Here is a 21004-nt window from a genome sequence, read left to right as displayed (position 1 = left end):
AATTCTCATATTTCTTTTAATCTTTTTATTTTAACAAAAATTAAAATTGTATTTCACAATTCTTACAAACAAGTTATCATATCACGTTTTTACCTTATTGATTTATATTTAATATATTCATATATTTCTTTCTAGAGTGATGCTTAAGTAGAAGCTTGAGGATAAACATGCCTAGTGACTTATTATATTATTTTTAAATTAATTTAGATATTATTTCCTTAGTCCACAAAAAAATATACATAATTATATTAATATAAATATCACATGATTTGAGATACAGTAGAGACCAATATCATTTTAAAGTATTAAATTAATTGAGAATAATTAATTTGCATAATAATACACAATTAATGTCAAGGAAGAATACTCGAAGAAGAAAAGATGAACAAGTATTTTAATTTTAAGTTCCCTAGAAGGAAACATATATTAATTGGTCAAAACTAACAAAATTTCAGCCACGTGATCTACAAAGATCCTAACAAACCATTCTCAAGATTTTTCATTTTTAATATGGCATGATTCATAGTTGTAGTTTCTTATAAAATTTTTTATTTTATTTTTCTTTTTTATTTATAAAGGAGATCTAAATAGAGAAATACAATTTTTTTTCATTTTTACCCTTCAAACAAAGTGAAAGAACAAAAATATCCCTATCACTTAATAGCTTTTAATTTTACTTTTTACTTTTTACTTTTTTTTGTTATTTTATAAAAAAATATACATAAAAAGTAATTTTTAAATGTTTAAGAATAAAATTTTATTAAATTTAAATAAATTTAATAATTTTTATTATTTATTAATATTATAAATATCATATATATTATAAATTTCTTTATACATAAATTTTAATTAATATCTTTAATAATTATTTTATTATTTTATTATAATTTATCTTCATATACCATTTATATCAAATCGCAGATTTTAATGATTGTAATGACATATTCAATCTAAATGTCCATCTGAATCTCTCGGAGTCCATTCAAACAGCCACTAAACCATTAACTCTCTCAGGTTTTTCCATCCAAATTGAATTAATTGACTTAAAAAAAATTTTGATTAAGGGATTCGGTAAAGTTAGGACTCAAGTAAACATTTTTATGATAATTGAGGGCTTATTTCAGAGATTATACAATGCATCCATAAAATACCAATAACAGAAAAAGAATGGTGCGGTAGAAGAACATGGGGAGCACGTTCTTCAGTAATCGTCTCCGCCACGACTGTCATTTTTATCTTCTTATCCATTCACACGGAATTAAAGACAACTTGAATCTTATCAACACAAGATTTTGGTAAGATGTTTGAAATGATTTGTTGGGTCCATATCCAACCCAAAGCTTGATTGATGACTTCACAGTCGCAGACACCATACAATACTTTCCAACACCCAAATGCAAAATTGAAGGTTTGTTAAAACAATTATGCAGCTTAATTTAAAAAAAAAAAAAAAAAGAAAGAGTTGGAATGTGGGGAAGATGATTGTTGAAAAATTCAACGGAGGATATGAAGCACAACTGCCCATCTTCCCCTCCCTTTTAAAGAAAAAGATCAATTTTGCAGGGAACTCTTTCGAACAGAGTGCATCTCATCTTTGCACTACGTCGATACACACTATCCCTGCTTCTCAAACCTTTAATCTCAATCATAAACTTCACCCAATCTATCACCACGAAAACATATAAAGAAAAAACACAAGAAAGAAGAACATACACATGGGACGGCACTTCACGGCGCCTCTTTATTTATAGGAGGCTAGTTAGGGTTTAGTTGTGAAGCCCTAATCTGTAATTACTATGATGCCCCTCAAACCCACATTACTCGTGCTTTGTTGTGAGTCTTCAAATTAAAAAAAAAATTCGCTAGAAAAAGATTCAAATTGTAACAAAGTATGACTTTATAAAAGGAACGGATGTAATCGAGTTACGAGTCCAATCCATTCGGCATACGGCTCAAGCTTGACTCGAGCAATTAAGTTTTTTTTTTTTTTTAATTTTTCAGATTGAATCTTAATTTATTCAAGTTATTTAAGATTGGTTCGACAGATTTTAAAAAATAAAATATAAATTTAAATATTATATTTTTATTATTTATTTATATATTATGTATTATAAAAAATTTCACTCGAGCAATTAGATTCTTGAAATTTGTTACTTAAATATTAAAATAATTCAACTTACTACTCAAAATTTGAGCTTATTCAATAATGACCTAATCAAGCTTGAAAAACTTGATTTGTCTTGTTTACATTCTTAATAGGAATTTAAAAAGTAGTATTTAAATTGTTTTTAGATATACATAAACATATTAAATGAAAGTTTATTAGAATTTTAAAAAAGAAAAAAAAAAAAAAACCCTTGAATCTCAAAAAGACAATCATTCAGTAAAATTTGAAAAATAATTCAAACGTTTCGTGAAATTTTTTAGTAACATGTATTTGATATATAAAATTATAATAGAATAAGATAAAATAATATTATAAATAAAATTAAATTAAATAATATCATTTTATATGATATTTTATATATACAAAAATTATAATAAAATAATTTATTTATTAATCATAATAATATTTTTTTAAAATCTATATAATTTAAATTATTGATATAATTTTTAAGATATAATAAAATATATAATTTTAATTTTATGAATTAAAAATAATTTTTCATCTAAAAAATTAAATTATCGATTAAGAGAATGATTAATTTTTCTTATAATTTTATTTTTTAAAATATAAATTAAATATAATATAAAATAATTATTATATTATTTTATATATCATTTTATACATCAAATATTATTAAAAGATTGCTCGTTAAATAAGTTGATTTCAGTTAAAAGACTGTACACTAACAAGTAAAATTTGAAGGATATGTTTATCTTTTACATATCAAGAGTAAGAAGGATACCTCAAGTGATGTGACACGCATAATCATTAAAGAAATGCCATCACGGGGGAAACTGTAAATCTAATTTTTACCACTAACAGTCCTGAAATCAATCCTCCATCAACAAAATGAAAAAATTTCTCAGTTATTCTCCAAGTGTGAAAGATGGTTAATTTTAACAACTCAAAATAGATTCCACCATATCATAATATAATAGATATCCAAAGAACATTTTTAGCAAATTCAAGAACAAAAAAAAAAAAAAAAGCAAACTCCACTGGAGCCAAAACAGCAGGGAGAATGAATGCACATAAATTACGGGAACAAGGCCAATGGGAGAACCCCAAAAAAAAAAAAACTAACAAACCTAAAATTATTTTGTCTTCACTGATTATTATCATCACCAACTCCAAAAAACTTCAATGCCAGTTCCTGGCTATGGAAGAAAGATGCAAGCCCAAAACCAATAAGTAAAATATGATAACAACCTGGGGGAGAGGCCTACAGACCCTGCTCAGCAAGGTAATCACCCAACCTCTCAACAACCATGTTACACTGTCCTGGAGTCACTGGTTCATCATATATGCCGAAGATCATAGCTTGGTCTGTTTTCTTCACAGTTATGCCACCAGTGCCCTGAAAAATAAATGACGACAATAGGCAAGAGGAATTTCTTAAGCTCTCACTAGTCAGCATTGTCAGTTAAAATGTAACTTTGGAACAGTTCAATGCCATCGGGCAGGCACTAATTTGTTTTCTACCTAACAAGTACTTAAAATCAACCTTCCTAACTCCAAATATCATCAACAAGTATCAATAAAGAATAATTAACACTTAAAATTGATAAATGAAAGACTTCATAAACATAAGAACCTCAATCTGACAAATTTGCTTCTCAATAAAGGTAATAATATTCAACTATCTTTCATAATTATCTGAAAGAAGTTAATTTAAAAATCAGTACTTCTCCTGAACAAATGGTCCCTGCTATCTTGCTTGTAATCAGCAATTCTAATAAAAAAACCATTTAAAAAGCAGTAACAGGTGATTGCACATTTCTGTGTACTCAAACAAGAAAATGATAGATGCCATGATGCATGATGGAAACCTAATCAGATTGGAGACTTTGGACTAGACTTAACAAAGCACAATCAAAGCATGGTTAGATATCTGTTATGCACTCATAAAAGATATTGGTAAATGCCCAAATGCATGACCAACAATAGATAAGCGAAAATGCTTTAGGAATAAACTTTCTAAAAGTAAAGCTAAAAGGAATTTGTCATCCATGTGTTTAGGCTGTTTATAGAGCAAGAAACTGTTATCGAAATGGACTAGCAAATCAAGGCTGGATGAAATTTTAAATTCTGGACAAGGCCCCACATGTGAGACCCATGGGGCTCTATCGTTATTACATTCCATTTCCTAAGGTCCATTTTCGATTACTAAAAGTGAAAATTCAGAGAAAGATCCCATCCTGTATGTTTCAAACAAACAACTAATATGGTACTGAATATTATTTCCCTTTGCGCAAAAGGAAGGTTAGTATATCCTAGTAAAGGACTCTATCTCTCTTTCTTGCACAATATTCTGAATGCTGGTTTTTTGGGAGGGTAATGCATATTGCCATGCACTTCATTTAGTAGGAATATGTGTTCAACTGCATACAATGGCAGTGTGTAACTAAATACAAACTTGAAGGGCATTTACATTGTGCCTGTCAGAAACCTATACATGCTATAGGAGTCGGACAAAAAAGTATTTCTGTTTGTAGAGTTTACTAGCACCCATTCAAAGAGGTATGCATTCAATCTCTTCTCAAAAGTTGCAGGTAAAATATAAGCTTAATGCACATTAAATATAGATCAATTCAAAAGAACCAGTGATAACCAAGATTAGGAAGAGAGCAATAATTCACCTTCTTCCCACGAATCACAGCTCCGGCCTCGCCCTGGATTACCATATACTTACCGCCACCAAGGTGCAGCCCAGTTGGTGCAAGAGATCCAGGTTCATCAAAATCTTTAATGATGGCAGTAATCTCTTCAGGCTTAAACTGCAAAAGACCCCCCACCCACCCCCCCCCCCCCAAAAAAAAAGGGGGGGAAAAATCCCAAATTAATTAGAAAAGTAGTGATCCAATGGGAATATATTTATATCTTGGTCGACAATTAACTTCGCTAAGTAGTCATTTATTATGTTTGAAACTCATGATTATGATAATCAACGTCTGCATGATGAAATGGAGCAAAAGAATTTCCATCATTTTCTCAGCTTATAGACATTCTTTATACATAAAATAAACAAAAACGCAGCTCATTGAATAATCAAATCCAAACACAGCATATACAATTCATAAGAAATACAGATCCAACTTTTTCATTTATTAATTTACATTGGAGAATCATATTATCTAATCAACCCAATAAGATGAATCGATTATTGAGTATTAAAATGGATTAATTAACAATTAAACAACCAGATCCACGTTGATTAATTAGTTTAACCATTGATCGAAAATAAACAGATCCAAACAAAAGAAAGAGACAATAATACGTTAGGAAAAGAGGAGCTCTTGGCCCAAACACTGCCATCGTGGCCGATGATAGCAGCGGAGGTTAAAGTATGGCCGTCGCCAACATCGCACATCAGGTGTTCATCAACGTAAGTTTGCCACGACATTTTTCTCTGATCAATCAATCACCGTCGATTTTTCTTCTTTTGGTTCCTTGAAAATGAGAGAAATTTTTTTTTTAAAGCCGGTTGGAGTAAAAGAGTTTGAAACAGGAAGGAGTATAAATAGGAGGGAGCAGTGGTTTCAAAGGAACGTGGAAAAGTGGGATCCACAATGATGGGGGGACCCTCCGATCTTATCTGACCGTACCGATTTCCTTAACCTATTAATATGATCCAATGAGCGCTATTCAAGTCGGCTGTTTCTTTCGCGTGGTTACCCTATATTTTTGCCATGTCATTACTCTAGATTGAATATAATTGTATATTAATTATACAAAAATTTTAAATTAATTGTATATCAATAAAATTTATACGAAATTAACATAAAATTTATTTATAAAATATATTAAAATTATTTCCATTTCTCAATTTCAATAACACCTAAAAGGGAACATAAAAAATGATTAGATGATTAATTAAGATATGAAATAAATTGAACGGGGCGGTTTGAAAAAAGGATTTTTGATGCACATATATATTTTGGACACATGGCAATCAAACAAATTTTTATTTTGGTATTTTTATTTTATTTTATTTTTAATTTATTTTTATTTGTTTATTTATTTATTCATTTATTTACATATATAAATTTTTAGATTAAGAACATGTTTTGATCATTTGACAAACATAAAAAATTAAAAAATATATGTTAGACAAATAAATTTAAAATTTTTTATAGTTTTATTTATTTATTTATTTGCATCATATAAAGTTTTTAAAAAATTAAAAATAAATGAACATTCTTCTAAAAATAAAATTAAAAGAAAACTACAAGTGGTGCTTCAAATTTGTAGGTGAATAATTTTTTTAGAATCTAACAAAAAGTATTGAAAAGATTTGGGCAGTATTTCAATAACAAATATCTTATTTAATTTTTAATAAAATATTTAATAAAAAATAAAGGTTGTAAAATCAAAATTAAAAATAAAAAAATATATATTTTTTTAAAATTTTAAATTAATCCGATGATAAAATTTTTTTCAAGGAATATAAATTTTCAAATATTTTTTAGATGAAAGAATTTTTTCAAAATTCTATCAAAATATTAAAAAAAATTTAAAATCTTTTTAATATTTCATATAACGAAATATAACTAAGAATAAAAACCCATTTATATAAATCCTTTTATAATCATATAAAATTAATTCATATTGTCTTTAGATAGATATTATAAGAGTGTTAATTCTTTTTCTACATGTAAATTAATCAATAATATATAATAAAGTTATCCTCAAGTGAGGCTGACTCTTAATTAAATGATAGCTCATTACTTTTTATTTGTCAAATAATTATTGATTGATAAAAAAATTTGCTAAGCCTTTTTATTTGTCAAATAGTTATAGATTGATAAAAAAATTTACTAAGTTATTGGATTTGGTAAGTAATTATGTGTTGGGTTTAGATTGAATTGAAACATGATGAATTAAGTTTTAATTGGATTTGAAGAAAGAAATGTGAAAATTTGTTCAATGTTAGATTGTAACTAGTTTTTTTTTTTTTTTAATAGGTTTTGAGTTTTTATCATTTATTATTTTATATTAAAATAAAACAATATAATAAAAATATAATAATTATTATAAATATAAAAAGATATAAAAAAAATAAAAGTTACTTTCTTTTTTTCTTTTATTTTGTTTTAAATATTTTTATAAAAAAAGTTTATAATCTACAAAAATTAAAAAATCATACATTTTAATCAAATAATTAATAAAAAATACAACACTTATAATAGAACAAAAAAATAATAAAAAATATAATCATAATATACGTAGTACCATAATTTTTTATAATATTTCTGTTTATTTATTTTTTATTAAAATAATTAATTTACCTCAGCATAATGATGACTAGTTCTAGTTATTTTTAATATTAATATATAAATAATAATTATAAATCAATATATAATTATATATTATACAAATAATTAAAATTAATAAAATGCATGTTAACATAAAAGTTTGTTCAATATACATTAATATATACTAGTTTTAAACTGATGCATGTGAGTATATTCATATATTAATAAATTTATATAATGTCAGTTTTTTTTAATTGATAATATAAGTTTCTAAGTTTATGTATAATTCAAACTTTATATAATTAGTTTTTTATTTAAATTTTGTATTTTTCAGTATAATAAACTAAATTAATTATATATTTGATATACTTATATAATTATCAACAAATTTAATTTAAAAAAAAACTCAAATTGTAATTTATTGAATTCAAGTAATATTTAAACAAAAGTCAATCATATCTTTGATTCCAAAAAACAGAAAATTTTGTCATCTCAATCAATTTTGTATACAAATTTTTTTTCATTGTAGATTCTTCCATAAAATTTTGGGCAAATATGTGGCAATTGATTAAAACTAAAATTGTTAAGATATAGTAATATAGAATTATACAGTGCTAGTGAATTTTTAATTAGAGTTAAAAGTGTATTAAGTGAAGTATGACAAAAATTTAAAATATAATGGTACAAATTGAAACAAACTAAAACACTCATAACTTGAAGTATAAATTATCAAAAAAAACAAATTGTAATTGCAGAAGAGTAGGATAAGTTTACTTTAATCCAAAGCTACTGCAATTGGAAAATAACCTTCTAATTAATGCTAGACTACATCAAAATCCCTTATTTATAATAGATTTTCAACATGTTCTTTTAAATACTATTATCTATAATTTAAGATTTTTTATTAGAAATAAAAATAAGTCAATTAAAAATTTAAAGAAACAAATATAATTAATACATTGAAATATTTTAAAATCTATATGAATTCAAATAAATTTATATATTTAATAAAACTAAATATCAGACATATGGTAATTACTAAAGACCATCCACATGTCAGATCATCTAAATTATAAAATTTTCTTTTTGCCAAAAAATTTTGGGCTCTATATAAGATGACGGGTTTATTTGTTTTTTTTTTGGACGGACTGAACCTAACAATGTTGGGTTCGAACTTAAACATTTCACAAATCCACAATGAAGGTGCACTTCATGCAACCCCATAATCAAATTTAAACTGAGATGCTAATGAAATTTCAGTGACTGGCAAAAAGTTTGTCAGCGGGGGTGGCTGCCATGATTGCCACCATTGTAAACTCATCTCTGGTTCAGAATTCATGGGTACACTCCTTTTGCACGAAACTTGCTGCTAACAGATTCATAGTTGGGGACGTTAATAACTGCCAAGCAAGAAGGGTAAAGAATCTCATAATCTAATCACAACAAGACTATGGATCAAATAGTTCCCAGGAAATCAGATATTTACCATCACCATAAGATGCCATAGTTAGAGGCGACGATATAATCTTCTCAGCCATATCAGTAATATCGCGCAGAGTTACTTCATCTACCATCTTTAAAAACGGCTGTACGGATTTCCTGAGAAGAAATATAAGATAAAATATGTTAAAACAAAACAAATTGGATACTCCTTTCATGAGGCAAATTACAGTAAGAAACTAGTGTGCCACAAGAAAACAACACACCTATACATTAAATCAATTCCTTTTGGCACTATCTGTCATGGTAAATATAATTCCCTTTAAATACAATTAGAAAAGCATAGTATCAAATGATTAATTCTATTGAATTCAGAGTTTAATTTAGTTGGTTCATGCAATCATTCTTAAAAGGTGGTATCCAACAAATTTAGAGTTCAACTCCCAACAGCTGTAACTCCTCTTATCCTCAGACTACGGCGCACTAAAAAAAAGGACTAAAGTCTATTCCATCAAGTAAGCTCTCTTTTAATGATTAAAAAGGTTGAAAAACACAGTGCAACCTCGCTGAAAAAGAGAAGAAGAGGAAATAAGTTTTTGTGGCCGGTCCAGACTAGACATAAACTCGTTAGCAAGGTAACCATGTAAAACATTTTCACCAAAGCAACAAGATCAAGGATGATTAGCATTGCCGGATTTTTGGTTGCAGAAGCAAGAAAAGGATGTTGAAACAAATTTGAGACTGGAACATAAAGATAACTTATTTTACATAGTAACAATTAATATGAATTTCATTTACTATTTTTAATATTTGAGGCTGTTAGGATTTAATCGCTAATCAGTATTCTACTAACAGATCACATAGTTGTTAGCAATATGAATTTCACATTTTATAAAAGAGCAGAAATTTTTTACTAACCATAACCATAAAACTCACAATAAGGTAATTTCACTCATATAGCCATTCTCAAACAATAAGTGTTTAAATTAATTACTTATTCAAAAACTTTTTGATATTCATAAAAGCGTTGTTATGGTACCCAATTTTAGAAAGGTAAAAGACCCTTCAACCATAGGTTGATAACCTCTGTAGCAGGGTACATGTTTTCAGGTGGAAAAATTTTCAGAAAGGTTTCTGGTTGGAGCTTGGGCAATCAATAGTAAACTTGTGATAAAGAATTATTGGGGGTAAAACACTTTAAGAAGCAAACTATATAAGATTTTAGTGCCAACTTTTTTTCTGATAAAATCTCTAAACATGATGAAAATTAGACTCGTAACTGGACTTAAATATCACAACCCCGTAATTCTATGTTCTCTGTAACCGTTTTCTCACATGAATGTCGTATGCAGGTCAAAACATATCTTTAGATTTGGCATAGGAAATCATGCCTGAATACATTGGGATAGATACAGATAAAGGAGTTTGAAGTATAAACACACCTTTCTCCATGTGTCAAAATCTGCCTTCCGATTTCTTCTGCCACAATCATCTGAAAAATACAACTGATTTAATATTAGAAGTCTTTTAACAGAACAAAGAAAACTAAAGCAACAATGAAATGATTTTAATAAAAAAATTAACATATGAGAATTGCTAGAATAATGCACAACTCTGCATTTTGGGATAGGGGAGAGAGAGAGAGAGAGAGAAGGAAAGCATACTCTAGATTCTAGATTCATTAGGACGGCAGATTTTGTGGCCTGTTGTGCACGCTTTATCATTAGCTGAGAAACTGCCACCATGATGGGTTCAAAAACTTTTAAAAGGATTTTCAAAAAAAAAAAGGGATAGCAAAAATTAAAGAATTTTCCATGAAAAGGGCGAAATAAGAGAAATGCAAGCAAACCTGCTCCTCCTCTTGCCAATAAAATTAATTCTTCTGCTGCTATGTCAACTGCTTTTGACACAAAATCAGAGCTCTGGCACAAAAATTGAGCAAAGTCAACTCTTTGTAATTACAAACTGTAGCATGCAAGATATTGTTTATTGACAGACCCAACTAAAGAAATGCCACATAATTAAATTAGATTATGAAAGATAAATATCCATTACTGAAAGATATTAAGAGATAACACTTATAAAGTTCTATAAATAAACATGCACGCATCTATATGCACGAACACTGCACATAGATGCTTACACAGTGCCACCAAGTTTTGCATGAACAAACAATGAAGAAGAGTATGTAATGATAGCCTTACCGTGCTACCATAGATGCCAAACAATCCAGTATTATCGAAGATGCTGTTGAATGCAAAAAAAGATTGAATCTGCTGATACTCATTCAATACACGGAGATCTATTTCCAAACATAACAAAGAAAAGGAAAAGTAAGCACATATTTACCTAAGCATGAAAGAAATTCGGCATGTAATACAAGCAAAATCTGGTGTTATCTCACAATTAACAGGAAGAATGCAAGATTGTTGCAAAACAAATTGTTTGACAAATGACATTAGCTAAAATCAAATGCAAATTGCCAAGCAAGGAGAACTATATGCCAGATAAAACCAAAACTTACATAGCCGAGAGTGCATCCCTTTCCCTGGACCCCCAGTTGAAAATGAGCTACCTCCCCCCATCAGCATCTGTAGGTCAAACAGAATCATTAGTTAGATTAAAGCAGGAATAATATAAAATGACGACAGAAACTAAAATATAAAGTTGAAGATTTTTCAAGAAACACATGATGTGTGATCCAAAAGTTTCCCTGTAAATCTTAAATAAAGGAAAAAGGGAATGCACAATTCTAACTAAGTTAAATAATTCATGAAGCAAAGTTCAAAAAGCACCACCTGCATTACAGTCAGGGTGACAGAGTCTTTCTCATTATTCCAGCCACCTGGTACTTCAAAAGCAAGAGCAAAATGGGTACTCTGCAATTCAGAACCAAAACTTTCAATCTATGACAAGAAGAAATCTTGAAGTTCTAAAGAGAGTTTTTTTGGTTTTTTGTTTTTTTTTTTTTTAATTTGGGGGGTGGGGGGGAGAATGGGGAAGGGAAGTTATGTTAAGAAAACTTTATTTATATCAGGTGAATAGTAAAACACACTGGTGAATCAGCTTGTCGACGAAAATCGCCACCAACATAAACAGATTTTGGTTCTTCTGGGTAGGGTCCTGCTGGGAGGTCAGAAAGAAGTGGCTCAGCAAACTGTAAAAGCTCTTCGTGCTCAACGCCAGATGCAGCCAGGACCATTCTATTCCCTGTATAGTTCTCCTGAAACCCTCAAATAAACCACCATTCGGCAAAATAAACACAGAGAGAGAAAAATGGAAACATATATCAATCAAATAAAAAGTCACACGTTCAAAGTACTAAAAAAATTGTGCCACAAATGTAAAACAACATGCAGGGATACAAGCAGGATAGAAAAGATTCTTACAGTAACGAACTCTTTCAAAATGCTACTGTCCAATCTGTCTAGTGCTGATTCAGGAACCAAGAGAGGATTTGCCAGTGCACCAGAATAACCAGTGGAATGAACTGCCTCCAAGATTATGCGCTCAGGATTTTTCGAAACTTCCTCCAAGTCAGCTTTCACCTTTTGCAACTATACAGGAATGTGGTATATAGAAAACTCAAAATATGGTCACAGAACCCAATAAAGAGAAAAGGAACAAAATCCTGGTTCTGAGGTTATTATCAATGGCCAAAGCATTGAGACACCATTCTCAGTTGACTGTCCCATAAATAGGTATACACTCAACCAAAAATCTAGATATAGCAGCATTTAAGTTTACTTGCTCATGCAGAGAATGGTAGAGGTAATTAATATGAAGTATAGTGATATGGAAAATCAAGCAACAGTACTTCTTCTAATACCAATGCTTTAAAAAAACATAAGCTGAGATTTATAGGATGCTTCTTCTACAACAAAGTGGCATGTGGGATGCTCCAAGCCACAACACAAGACTTGTTTCCTCTCAGACCCGGTAGGTTTCAACTTTATCAGTTTACACAATTATGAAAGTGCAATGGAGATTTGTTGGTTAAACTTAGATGTAACATAACTTTTTTTTTTTTAATTTCTGAGTTGAATAGGGATTGGAGCTTAGAACATGAGACACCCTTCTTGGAAGTAAGCAATGACTAGTTAGCACAAGCTATTGTCTTGGCTACATATATAGCTAACGTTACTTAGCATGTGCATGATTTATTGTCATTCTACAAAAAAAAAAAGTATTCTTAAACATTATCTGTTATTATATTATTCAATAAAATGAAAATGGTTGTTGTCCCATGTCAAGATGTTCTGAAAGTGTCTTTGCCAACATGCAACACCATTTCAAGATAAAACACTCCAAGGAGATGTATCAAATAAAGGGCGCAAACAGATTAAGTGCATTTGCAGATACAGTTATCACTTGAAAAGGGTAGAAAGTGTCAAACATATCTCATTCCATGACCAGACAAACTAGAACCTAAGTAGCTTCTTAGAACTGAATGATTGCTTGTAATAAGAATTCTGGAAAACACAATTGTCAATTTAATCAGAAAATTGGCAAAGATTAAAAAAATTACCTCTTCATTAACTTCCCAATCCAAAAAAGCAGGGTTCCTAACACAGTCAATAAGCAATTCTACCATTTCAGGAACATAGGTCTTAAGGGCATCAAAGGTGTAAGACATGCACTCCCTAGAGGCCGAGGTCGATGTGTTACCTCCAATTGCCTCAACTTCCCTAACAACACGCAAGTGGCTGCGGTTTTTTGTGCTCTTGAATGCCATTCGCTCCAGCAAGTGGGAGGCACCAGATGATATTGGTGTCTCATAAATGGAACCACAATTAATGAATAAGCCAATGGAAGCAGCAGGAGTCTGACAAAACAAGCAAAGAACTTTACTACACCATAACCAATGAAACAAATAACAAAAAGCAGCAGCAGCAACACTTGATAATGGAAATAGCAGTTCAATAAATGAAGAGAAGAAATTTAACAATACCGGTAATTGCTCTGAGGCTATTTTCACACCATTAGATAGAGTTTTGACCTTAGTTTCACTTGGTGCAACATAATCAGGTAAGGGGGGTGGAAGGGATACGCTGTCTAATGGTGTGTCCAAAGGAACTACAGCACTTGAAGTTGCATATTGGACGGCTGCCAAATTCACAGTGCGGCCCTACTCACAAATGTTCAAAAAGCATTTCTGTGTAAGTGACTAGATATAAAACCAACACACCAACAGTTGAATTTTTCCCAGCACCATCTCCATCAAGTGGAGAAAAGAAAAACAAGCCAACCGTTTAAATTATGAGGCAACTATTTGATGAACCAACAAACATAGTAATGTACACAAAGCAAGCACGATTATGTAGTTGAAGGAGAACAAATAAATAATATACAATCAAAGAAAAGAAAGGGATATAATATAGCTTCCATTGTCTCTGTTGAATCTAGAAATCTTCATAAATTTAATGTTTGGCTTTTTTGGCTAAAATGTTCATTAAAGAAAACTGACTTTTTTTTTTTTTTTAAAATTTTCCCATTCTCTCAAAACCCAAAGAAAACACCAAGAAAGACTAATGAAAAAAAAAAAACTACTAATGTCATGAAGCATCTAGAGTACGTTTGGTTCGGAAGAATCCACAAATTTTTTTTGTGGGTATTTGTTTCTCATGTTTGGTTTAAGGTAATCGATTATGAGAGAAAATGTCAGATTTCCAACAGTATCTAAAGTCTCGGAATCAAAAACCTACCTCTCCCTATGGTATTTTAGGATTCCGAGGGAAAAGATGCCTTATTTCCAAATTTGACCTAAATAGAAAATTTGTCACATATCCTTTACTCTTTTGAAAAGCAAGTCAGGGACCCAATTTTAGTTTTTTTTTTTTTAATTTAGTTTTAATATATGGCAATTAAGATGTTTTAAGGAAGAAATGACTTAATTGATTATCAATTAAGATGCCTTGAAACGCCTTAATTGATAATTGAAACACCTTATTTGATGTTTTTTCAGCATTCCTTTGAACAAACACCTTATTTGACCTATTCAAAAAAGGTGTTTCCTTTTTACAAACATCTTATTTAACAGACAATCTTTTAGAATCTTTAAAAAAGCAAATAAGACGTTTTTTCGAACGAACGCATTATTTGATGCTTTTTCCAACATATTTACAAAGCCTATTCAAACAAAGTGTTTCCTTTTTACATACGCCTTAATTGATAAACAATTTTCCAGAATCTTTACAAATTCAAATAAGACATTTTCTTTGAACAAAGTAAAACATCTTATTTTATGATTTTTTAAATATATTTACAAATAAGGCGTTCAGCTATTCCATAGGGGGATAATTAATTTTTCTTTTATATTTATATACAGTAATTACAGTTGTCTAGGTAAACTCCGAAATTAAATATATTTAATCCAAAAAAATTAAAATGAAAAGTTACCTATAGCTTGTCAAGAAGATTATGATAATTATACATGAATTAATAAACCAAGATTTTCTCTATCAAACGATTGAATCCAATTATGGGATGTCCCGAAAATCAAACAAAACACCGGGTATCAAACAAAACCAAACGCCCCTTATATTTAAACGCATTAAAATGCGGTATAAACAGGGAGAAAAAAAAAAAACTAATTTAACAAACTAACTAAAAAAATCACCTCATAAATGGATATACAAACATCAAATAGCAATAGTCAGTTCACTGCATAAAATGCACAATAGAAAAAAAAATAAAAGCTGGACGAAGACAAGAGTTAGAAAAACAATGTCATTGAATGGGCATTGAAATGGCTCTTTAACCCATGTGACAAAAACTAATTTTTTTGGGTCGTCTTTTATATTGTTTTCAGGCATTTTCTCGAGAAACAAACAGAAAATTTTTAGGGCTTTTGAAAGGGATTTGAGTTAAAAAAAAAAAACTGACCTTGAGAGCCCTGACACGTGAAAGAGCAGCTCTGTACATGGTCTGATTTTCGTGGTTTTTAAGGTTTTAGGGGCTCTCCTCACTGTTTGTAAAAGTGATTTATTATTTGAATGTAAGAAAGGAACAATGAAGACAAGAGAAGAGGAAGGTTTAAGTGTCAGGTGGTGGCTGTTTATACGAGAAGAAGCGAATAAGATGTTACGTTCTGTCGTGTTGTTGAGGGGTTTAGGAGTTTGGGTTCTCTGCTTTAACATACATTTTCAGTAAGGTTTAGTCTCTCCACTGATCTTTGCCATCTCAGCATCCTTTATGTGGGACCCTGTTGTAGGGTAGGATCATAGCAGCCCTTTTGCTCTCCCTTTTTTACCCCTTTGGATAAAAACAATTAAAAAAAATGGAAACCTCCCAAGCGTCGCATCGCAGTGCCAAATTGCCAAGGCGGAATGCTAGCGATAGTCGAAACAACCATCGTGTTTCGATACTTGAGCCAAGACTAAGCCACGTCGTCTAGCTTTTCAAATTCAAAACCGGCAACTTACAATTATAAGTAGCCTGCTTCATATAAAAATAAAATAAAATATTTAATTTTGAGACGAAAAGGACAAAAGATGCGTTTGTAACCTTTCAAGTCAGGATATTACGCTGGACCAATCCACCAAACTCCAGATAAAAAAAAAAAAAAAACTGATTGCTTCCATGTGACAATAATCGAAGGTTTTCCTGTTTTATTGTCTTTTATTATTTGAACATAGGAAGTTAAAACAACTTCGATTTGACAGGGTAAAATTCTTCGTAGAAAAATAGTTGGGATGAGGTCCTAGAAGAATTAGAATGCTTCACTCTGTTTATATTTTATTATTTATTTAATTATATATTATATTAATAAATTTATTATTAAATATTTTAATTTAAAATATTAATTTAACAAAATATTATATTTTTATATATAATAAAAATATAATTTATTAAAAAATAATATTCATTCTCCCTTTTACATTTATATATAATAAGACATACGTGTTTGTATAAGTTAAATTTAATTTCCCAAGCTTGTAATTTTTTTCTCTAATTTCTTTAGATTGCAATTTTTTTCTAAAAAAAAAACTTGACAATATATTATTTATAATTATTTTTATTATAATTTTACAATTATATAATTACTACAAAAAATTATGTAAATTTCTACCATATTGTAAAATTATTTTCATATATTATTTCCATAGATCATAGATAATCCAATTTATGATTATGCATGATTGATAATTATAAATGATATGTTTTTATAATAATTTAAAATTCTTTTATAATTTTAATGAAAACAATGAGTGATTTATTAAATAGAAGTAATAAAATTTTATTATAATTTTTAAATAAAAAATAATTAATAGGCATATATTTTGGTTGAAATCTTGGTTAAATGCCATAAGCTTTCTATTCCAATCCCCTGTTGCAAAATTTAATTAAAAAATTATCTATCATAAGCTATTTTGAAGAATATAATTTAAGAGTAAAATGATTGTTTATTTTTCTTTTTATTTTTGTAAAATAAGTATGCTTTAATATTATAGTAGTATTTTTTCTATTATTTGATTCATCTTTTTTTTACATTTTAAGTGAGGTATTGTTTGATAAATTAAAAAAATCAAGAATTAAATTTTATAGTTTAAAAATTTTTAAGTACAAATTTTATGATAGTTTATAGGTGTTCTTTAGTTTTTTTTTTTTTAAAGTTTCACTTTCATGGTTTTGTTTGAGTTATTGTCTTAAATTTATAGATTGTTGAATGTTTGATTAAAAAAAAATAGTGATTAAAAAATATCTTGAATGAGAAAATATAAATAATATTATATTTAGTTTTTTGTGTAATAAAAAATTTTAAAAAATGATTGAGTTGCTATTTTTATAAAAAAAATTTTAAAATAAAACTAATTATGATAAGATAAAAGTTTTTGTTAAAAAAAAAAAAGATTGAGGCCAACATAACATAATAAGGGCATTTTAATCTTTATACAAAACTTTGAGGAGTAAAGCACTAAAGCCAACATCCGGTCACAAGTTTTTAGCTTAAAAAACTAGGTGACGTGGTTTCTTCTATGCTCGCGTGTCAAAAGGCGGTGGTTCAAACAAGTGTTCCCAGCATTCCTCATTGCCAAGACCCAAAACACAAATTTTGGTTTGGATTAAAGCTTTTCCTTATCGGGGCTTTGGCCTTTTTTAGTGAACCGAAACTGTTGGGCTTTTGCCTTTCTGGGTTGTCCAAGAACATCAACAACTCAAGTACAAAAAAACCAGTGTCACTTTTCTTCTCTTTTCTTTTTCTAAAAAATATTATATTTTTATATTTGAACTTAATTATTAGAATCTATCTATACAATTAATTTTATAGAGAATGGAGGAAGGAGATCTATTTTTTTTTAATTAAATCTTATTTTTATTTGATTATTTTAACTTTTTATTTGGTTTTTTGTTAATTTTATTTTTTATTAAATAAATTTTATAAAAAAATCATGAAGGTAAAGAGGATAAAATAATTTGTATTCTATTAGTTTTGATTCGTACTGATCCATCATATAACTGTGTTTTGTTTAAATCAAGATTGTGTTTGAGATTTTTTTTTGGATAATAAGGTTGGATCGGTAACAAATTTAAAGTGTTTCCTCTTATCTCAAGTATTTACGTAATATCTTCTTTTTTTTTATTTTCTTTTATCTTTTAAAACTTTTGATTTTTTGGGTTTCCTTTGTTAATTGAAATAAAGATAATAAATAACATGTATATGATGGGCTTAGTTAACTCCAATTAATGGATGCATTTTCTTTTAATTTAAAATAATTGGATTGATTTTTTTTTTTAAACAAGATTGGATAAGAGTAAGGTTTTTGATTTTATGCCTTGTTCTTAGTATATATAAAATATATTTTTTATTATTTATTTAATTGTATATTTGTTATGTATTTTATTAAAAAAATAATTTAATATTTTAATTTAATAAATTTATGTCTCACTCCATTTAGATTTGTTTAAATCATTTTCTTTATTTTAAAATTTTTTTATTAGATAAATTTTATAAAAAAAAATTAATAGATGTCGGGATAACAAAATAATCTATATTCTACAAGTTTTTATTTACTACAATCAAATTGATATATTTTTTTAAAAATAGAGATTAAGTTAAGTTTTGTCTTTTTGAACAATTTAGGTGAAGTCAAGATGGAGTTTAAGGTGCTACGTGTTAGAAAATTTAAGAAAATAGAAATAATAAGAAAAAAGGAATATGATTTTGAGGAGTGAATGTCATTATATTTATAAGATATAATAAAATTTTAAAAAAAATTTCAAATTAAAAGTAACAAAATTGATCAGGTAAAGAGATTTATTTATAAAAAATGAACAGTCACAAAACAAACTAATTCAAAAAGTCATGACATTTTATATGGTCATGTTTTTTTGTTTAAATAAATTTTATTTAAACAATCATATTTTGGACTATTATGTTGTTTTTTTTATTCAAATATGTTTATTTAGAATACAAATAATATTTTAATAATATTTCAAAATAAAAAAATAAAAAATAACTATTTACTAAATAAGCTAAAGTTACCAAGTGCCTATATTTGATTTTTAAAATTATTTGACTCATTAAAAAAACTCTAATAAGCCTAAATGATTTGACTCACTTCAACACTTAGATTAATTATTTAAATAACATAAATAATCTCTTTTAAACTATATATAAATAATTTTTTTTATTCAATGTGAGATGTAACACATTCTAAACTATAAATATTATATCCTTACTCTTATTTGAATATATAAAAGAATGTATTTTATTATTTATTAAATTTATATTTAAATATGTATTATATTAATAAATATATTATTTAATATACTAATTTAATAAAAAATGTATTTATTTGTAATTAAATTATAATTATATTAAAAAATAAATACACTTACATTTATTTATATATTATCATTAAAATTTGATATAAAAAATTTTCTCTTATATTTAAAATAAATTTAAAAAAATAAAATCCTACAACAAAAACACGAACCTGATTATAATAAAATATTATTTCCATAGCCACCTTAATGAATTAAATGATGGTCTGACTATCAGCAATTTTTTTATAAGAAAGCCAAACGGTGTGGAGGATGGTTCTTAATTTTCTCCAGAATGAATGGTTACGTTAGGATACACTCATGAAATCATGCCTTGGGGGCTTCCTAATTAAATGTACTTTACTAGTATTAATTTCTTATTATGAATGAATGATGTTGTCGATTTAACACGCCTAACGCTTTTGTCTTAAATGTTGAATCAGAAAACATTAATAATTAATACTTTTTTTTCTTATGTTAGAGAGCAAATTCTACTCAACTCTAGTCAATAATCAATTAATGAAAAATGTTTTTAAATACTTATCTATATACTGATATTGGAAGATTAAGGTTTAGTCTGAAATCTTATATAATTAAAAAAAATTATTTTATACATTGTTAGTAAATTTTTTAAATTTTATAAACAAAATTAATAAAATAATATATATCTTTTAAGATATATTTATAAAAATAAAATATATATCAATCTTTTAATTTTGCTTATAAAATTAAAAAAATTATATTAATAATTTATCAAATACCAAAAAAAGAAAAAAAAAACATGTTCATAGGTTTGCCAAACCCTCCTTTCTATCTTACACCTTCTTCATGCCTCCTTTTCAACTTGCAGGAAAATCTCCAAGTATTAGTTAAAAGAAATTAGAAACTTATGTATTTAACAGAAAAATAAAACAAAATAAAATTTATTGCTAATATTTAATTAATTATTTAGTCGTAGTATTATTTTCATTTATTTTATAAGATAAAACTTATATGAAATTTTATAAATGAAGTTTGTGAAATTTTTTATTATAAATAAATAAATAATTTAATAAAAAATTTTAATAATATTTAATATGAAAATTAATAATATGTAAAAAAATTTATTAAAAAAATTATTTATAATTTAAATTAATATATTTGTTCAACGTTAAAAAATTTATTAATATTTTTATTAAAAATATTTATTTAATAAATATATTAAAATATATTAATTTTTTTAAAATTTTACATGCTTGACTTATATAGTAAAATTTTTTAATTTTAATTTTTACTTTAAATTTTTATTTACTCATTTTTAATAAAAAAATTTATGAGCTTTACTGTGATACTTCACGGCAATCTTTCTCTATTTTATATTACCGAGCAATCCGCA

At 27.6% G+C, this 21004-nt stretch overlaps 2 protein-coding genes and 1 non-coding gene across 4 annotated transcripts; all 3 read right to left on the bottom strand.

Annotated features, from left to right (window-relative positions):
* Nucleotides 1-1465: 1465 nt before the first annotated feature.
* On the bottom strand, nucleotides 1466-1627 carry LOC149510688 (small nucleolar RNA snoR135). Its single transcript, XR_016335255.1, has one exon. It is a non-coding gene; the product is annotated as a small nucleolar RNA snoR135 (small nucleolar RNA).
* Nucleotides 1628-3065: 1438 nt separating this feature from the next.
* LOC111281046 (profilin-3-like) lies at nucleotides 3066-5656 on the bottom strand. Its single transcript, XM_022868606.2, has 3 exons — nucleotides 5445-5656; nucleotides 4807-4944; nucleotides 3066-3524 (listed from the first exon to the last, which is right to left on the bottom strand). Exons 1-3 carry the CDS (start codon nucleotides 5568-5570, stop codon nucleotides 3390-3392), a joined length of 399 nt encoding a protein of 132 aa, XP_022724341.2. The 5' UTR covers nucleotides 5571-5656; the 3' UTR covers nucleotides 3066-3389.
* Nucleotides 5657-8405: 2749 nt separating this feature from the next.
* Nucleotides 8406-15935, bottom strand: LOC111280322 (mitochondrial-processing peptidase subunit alpha-like). 2 transcript variants are annotated; one of them, XM_022867578.2, is made up of 13 exons: nucleotides 15748-15935; nucleotides 13814-13990; nucleotides 13391-13687; nucleotides 12252-12419; nucleotides 11918-12085; nucleotides 11661-11741; nucleotides 11387-11453; nucleotides 11067-11164; nucleotides 10712-10784; nucleotides 10527-10597; nucleotides 10305-10354; nucleotides 8909-9021; nucleotides 8406-8822 (listed from the first exon to the last, which is right to left on the bottom strand). In XM_022867578.2, the coding sequence occupies exons 1-13, from the start codon at nucleotides 15784-15786 to the stop codon at nucleotides 8758-8760; spliced, it is 1467 nt and encodes a 488-aa protein (XP_022723313.2). In that variant the 5' UTR covers nucleotides 15787-15935; the 3' UTR covers nucleotides 8406-8757. The 2 variants fall into 2 exon arrangements, 1 of the variants encoding a protein (XP_022723313.2); XR_016334934.1 differs by lacking the exons at nucleotides 10305-10354; nucleotides 10527-10597 and having other exon boundaries at nucleotides 8684-8822; nucleotides 15748-15911.
* Nucleotides 15936-21004: the final 5069 nt, after the last annotated feature.

Source organism: Durio zibethinus, chromosome 28 (assembly GCF_047325235.1).
Source record: "Durio zibethinus cultivar Kanyao isolate XHJ-2024 chromosome 28, ASM4732523v1, whole genome shotgun sequence".
Classification (NCBI taxonomy): domain Eukaryota; kingdom Viridiplantae; phylum Streptophyta; class Magnoliopsida; order Malvales; family Malvaceae; genus Durio; species Durio zibethinus.
Note: the sequence above shows the minus strand (reverse complement) of the source record. Positions and strands in the feature narration are given on the sequence as shown.

What these genes read in the sequence shown, in the direction of transcription:
- LOC111281046 (XM_022868606.2), bottom strand. Translation starts at nt 5,570, where the DNA reads ATGTCGTGGCAAACTTACGTTGATGAACACCTGATGTGCGATGTTGGC. An exon ending in AGAGCTCCTCTTTTCCTAAC is followed by an intron (nt 4,945 to 5,444) that starts GTATTATTGTCT and finishes GGTCTTTTGCAG; the next exon opens with TTTAAGCCTGAAGAGATTAC. An exon ending in CTGTGATTCGTGGGAAGAAG is followed by an intron (nt 3,525 to 4,806) that starts GTGAATTATTGC and finishes TTTATTTTTCAG; the next exon opens with GGCACTGGTGGCATAACTGT.
- LOC111280322 (XM_022867578.2), bottom strand. Translation starts at nt 15,786, where the DNA reads ATGTACAGAGCTGCTCTTTCACGTGTCAGGGCTCTCAAG. An exon ending in GTCGACAAGCTGATTCACCA is followed by an intron (nt 11,742 to 11,917) that starts GTGTGTTTTACT and finishes TCTGAATTGCAG; the next exon opens with AGTACCCATTTTGCTCTTGC. An exon ending in TATGGCATCTTATGGTGATG is followed by an intron (nt 8,823 to 8,908) that starts GTAAATATCTGA and finishes CTTGCTTGGCAG; the next exon opens with TTATTAACGTCCCCAACTAT.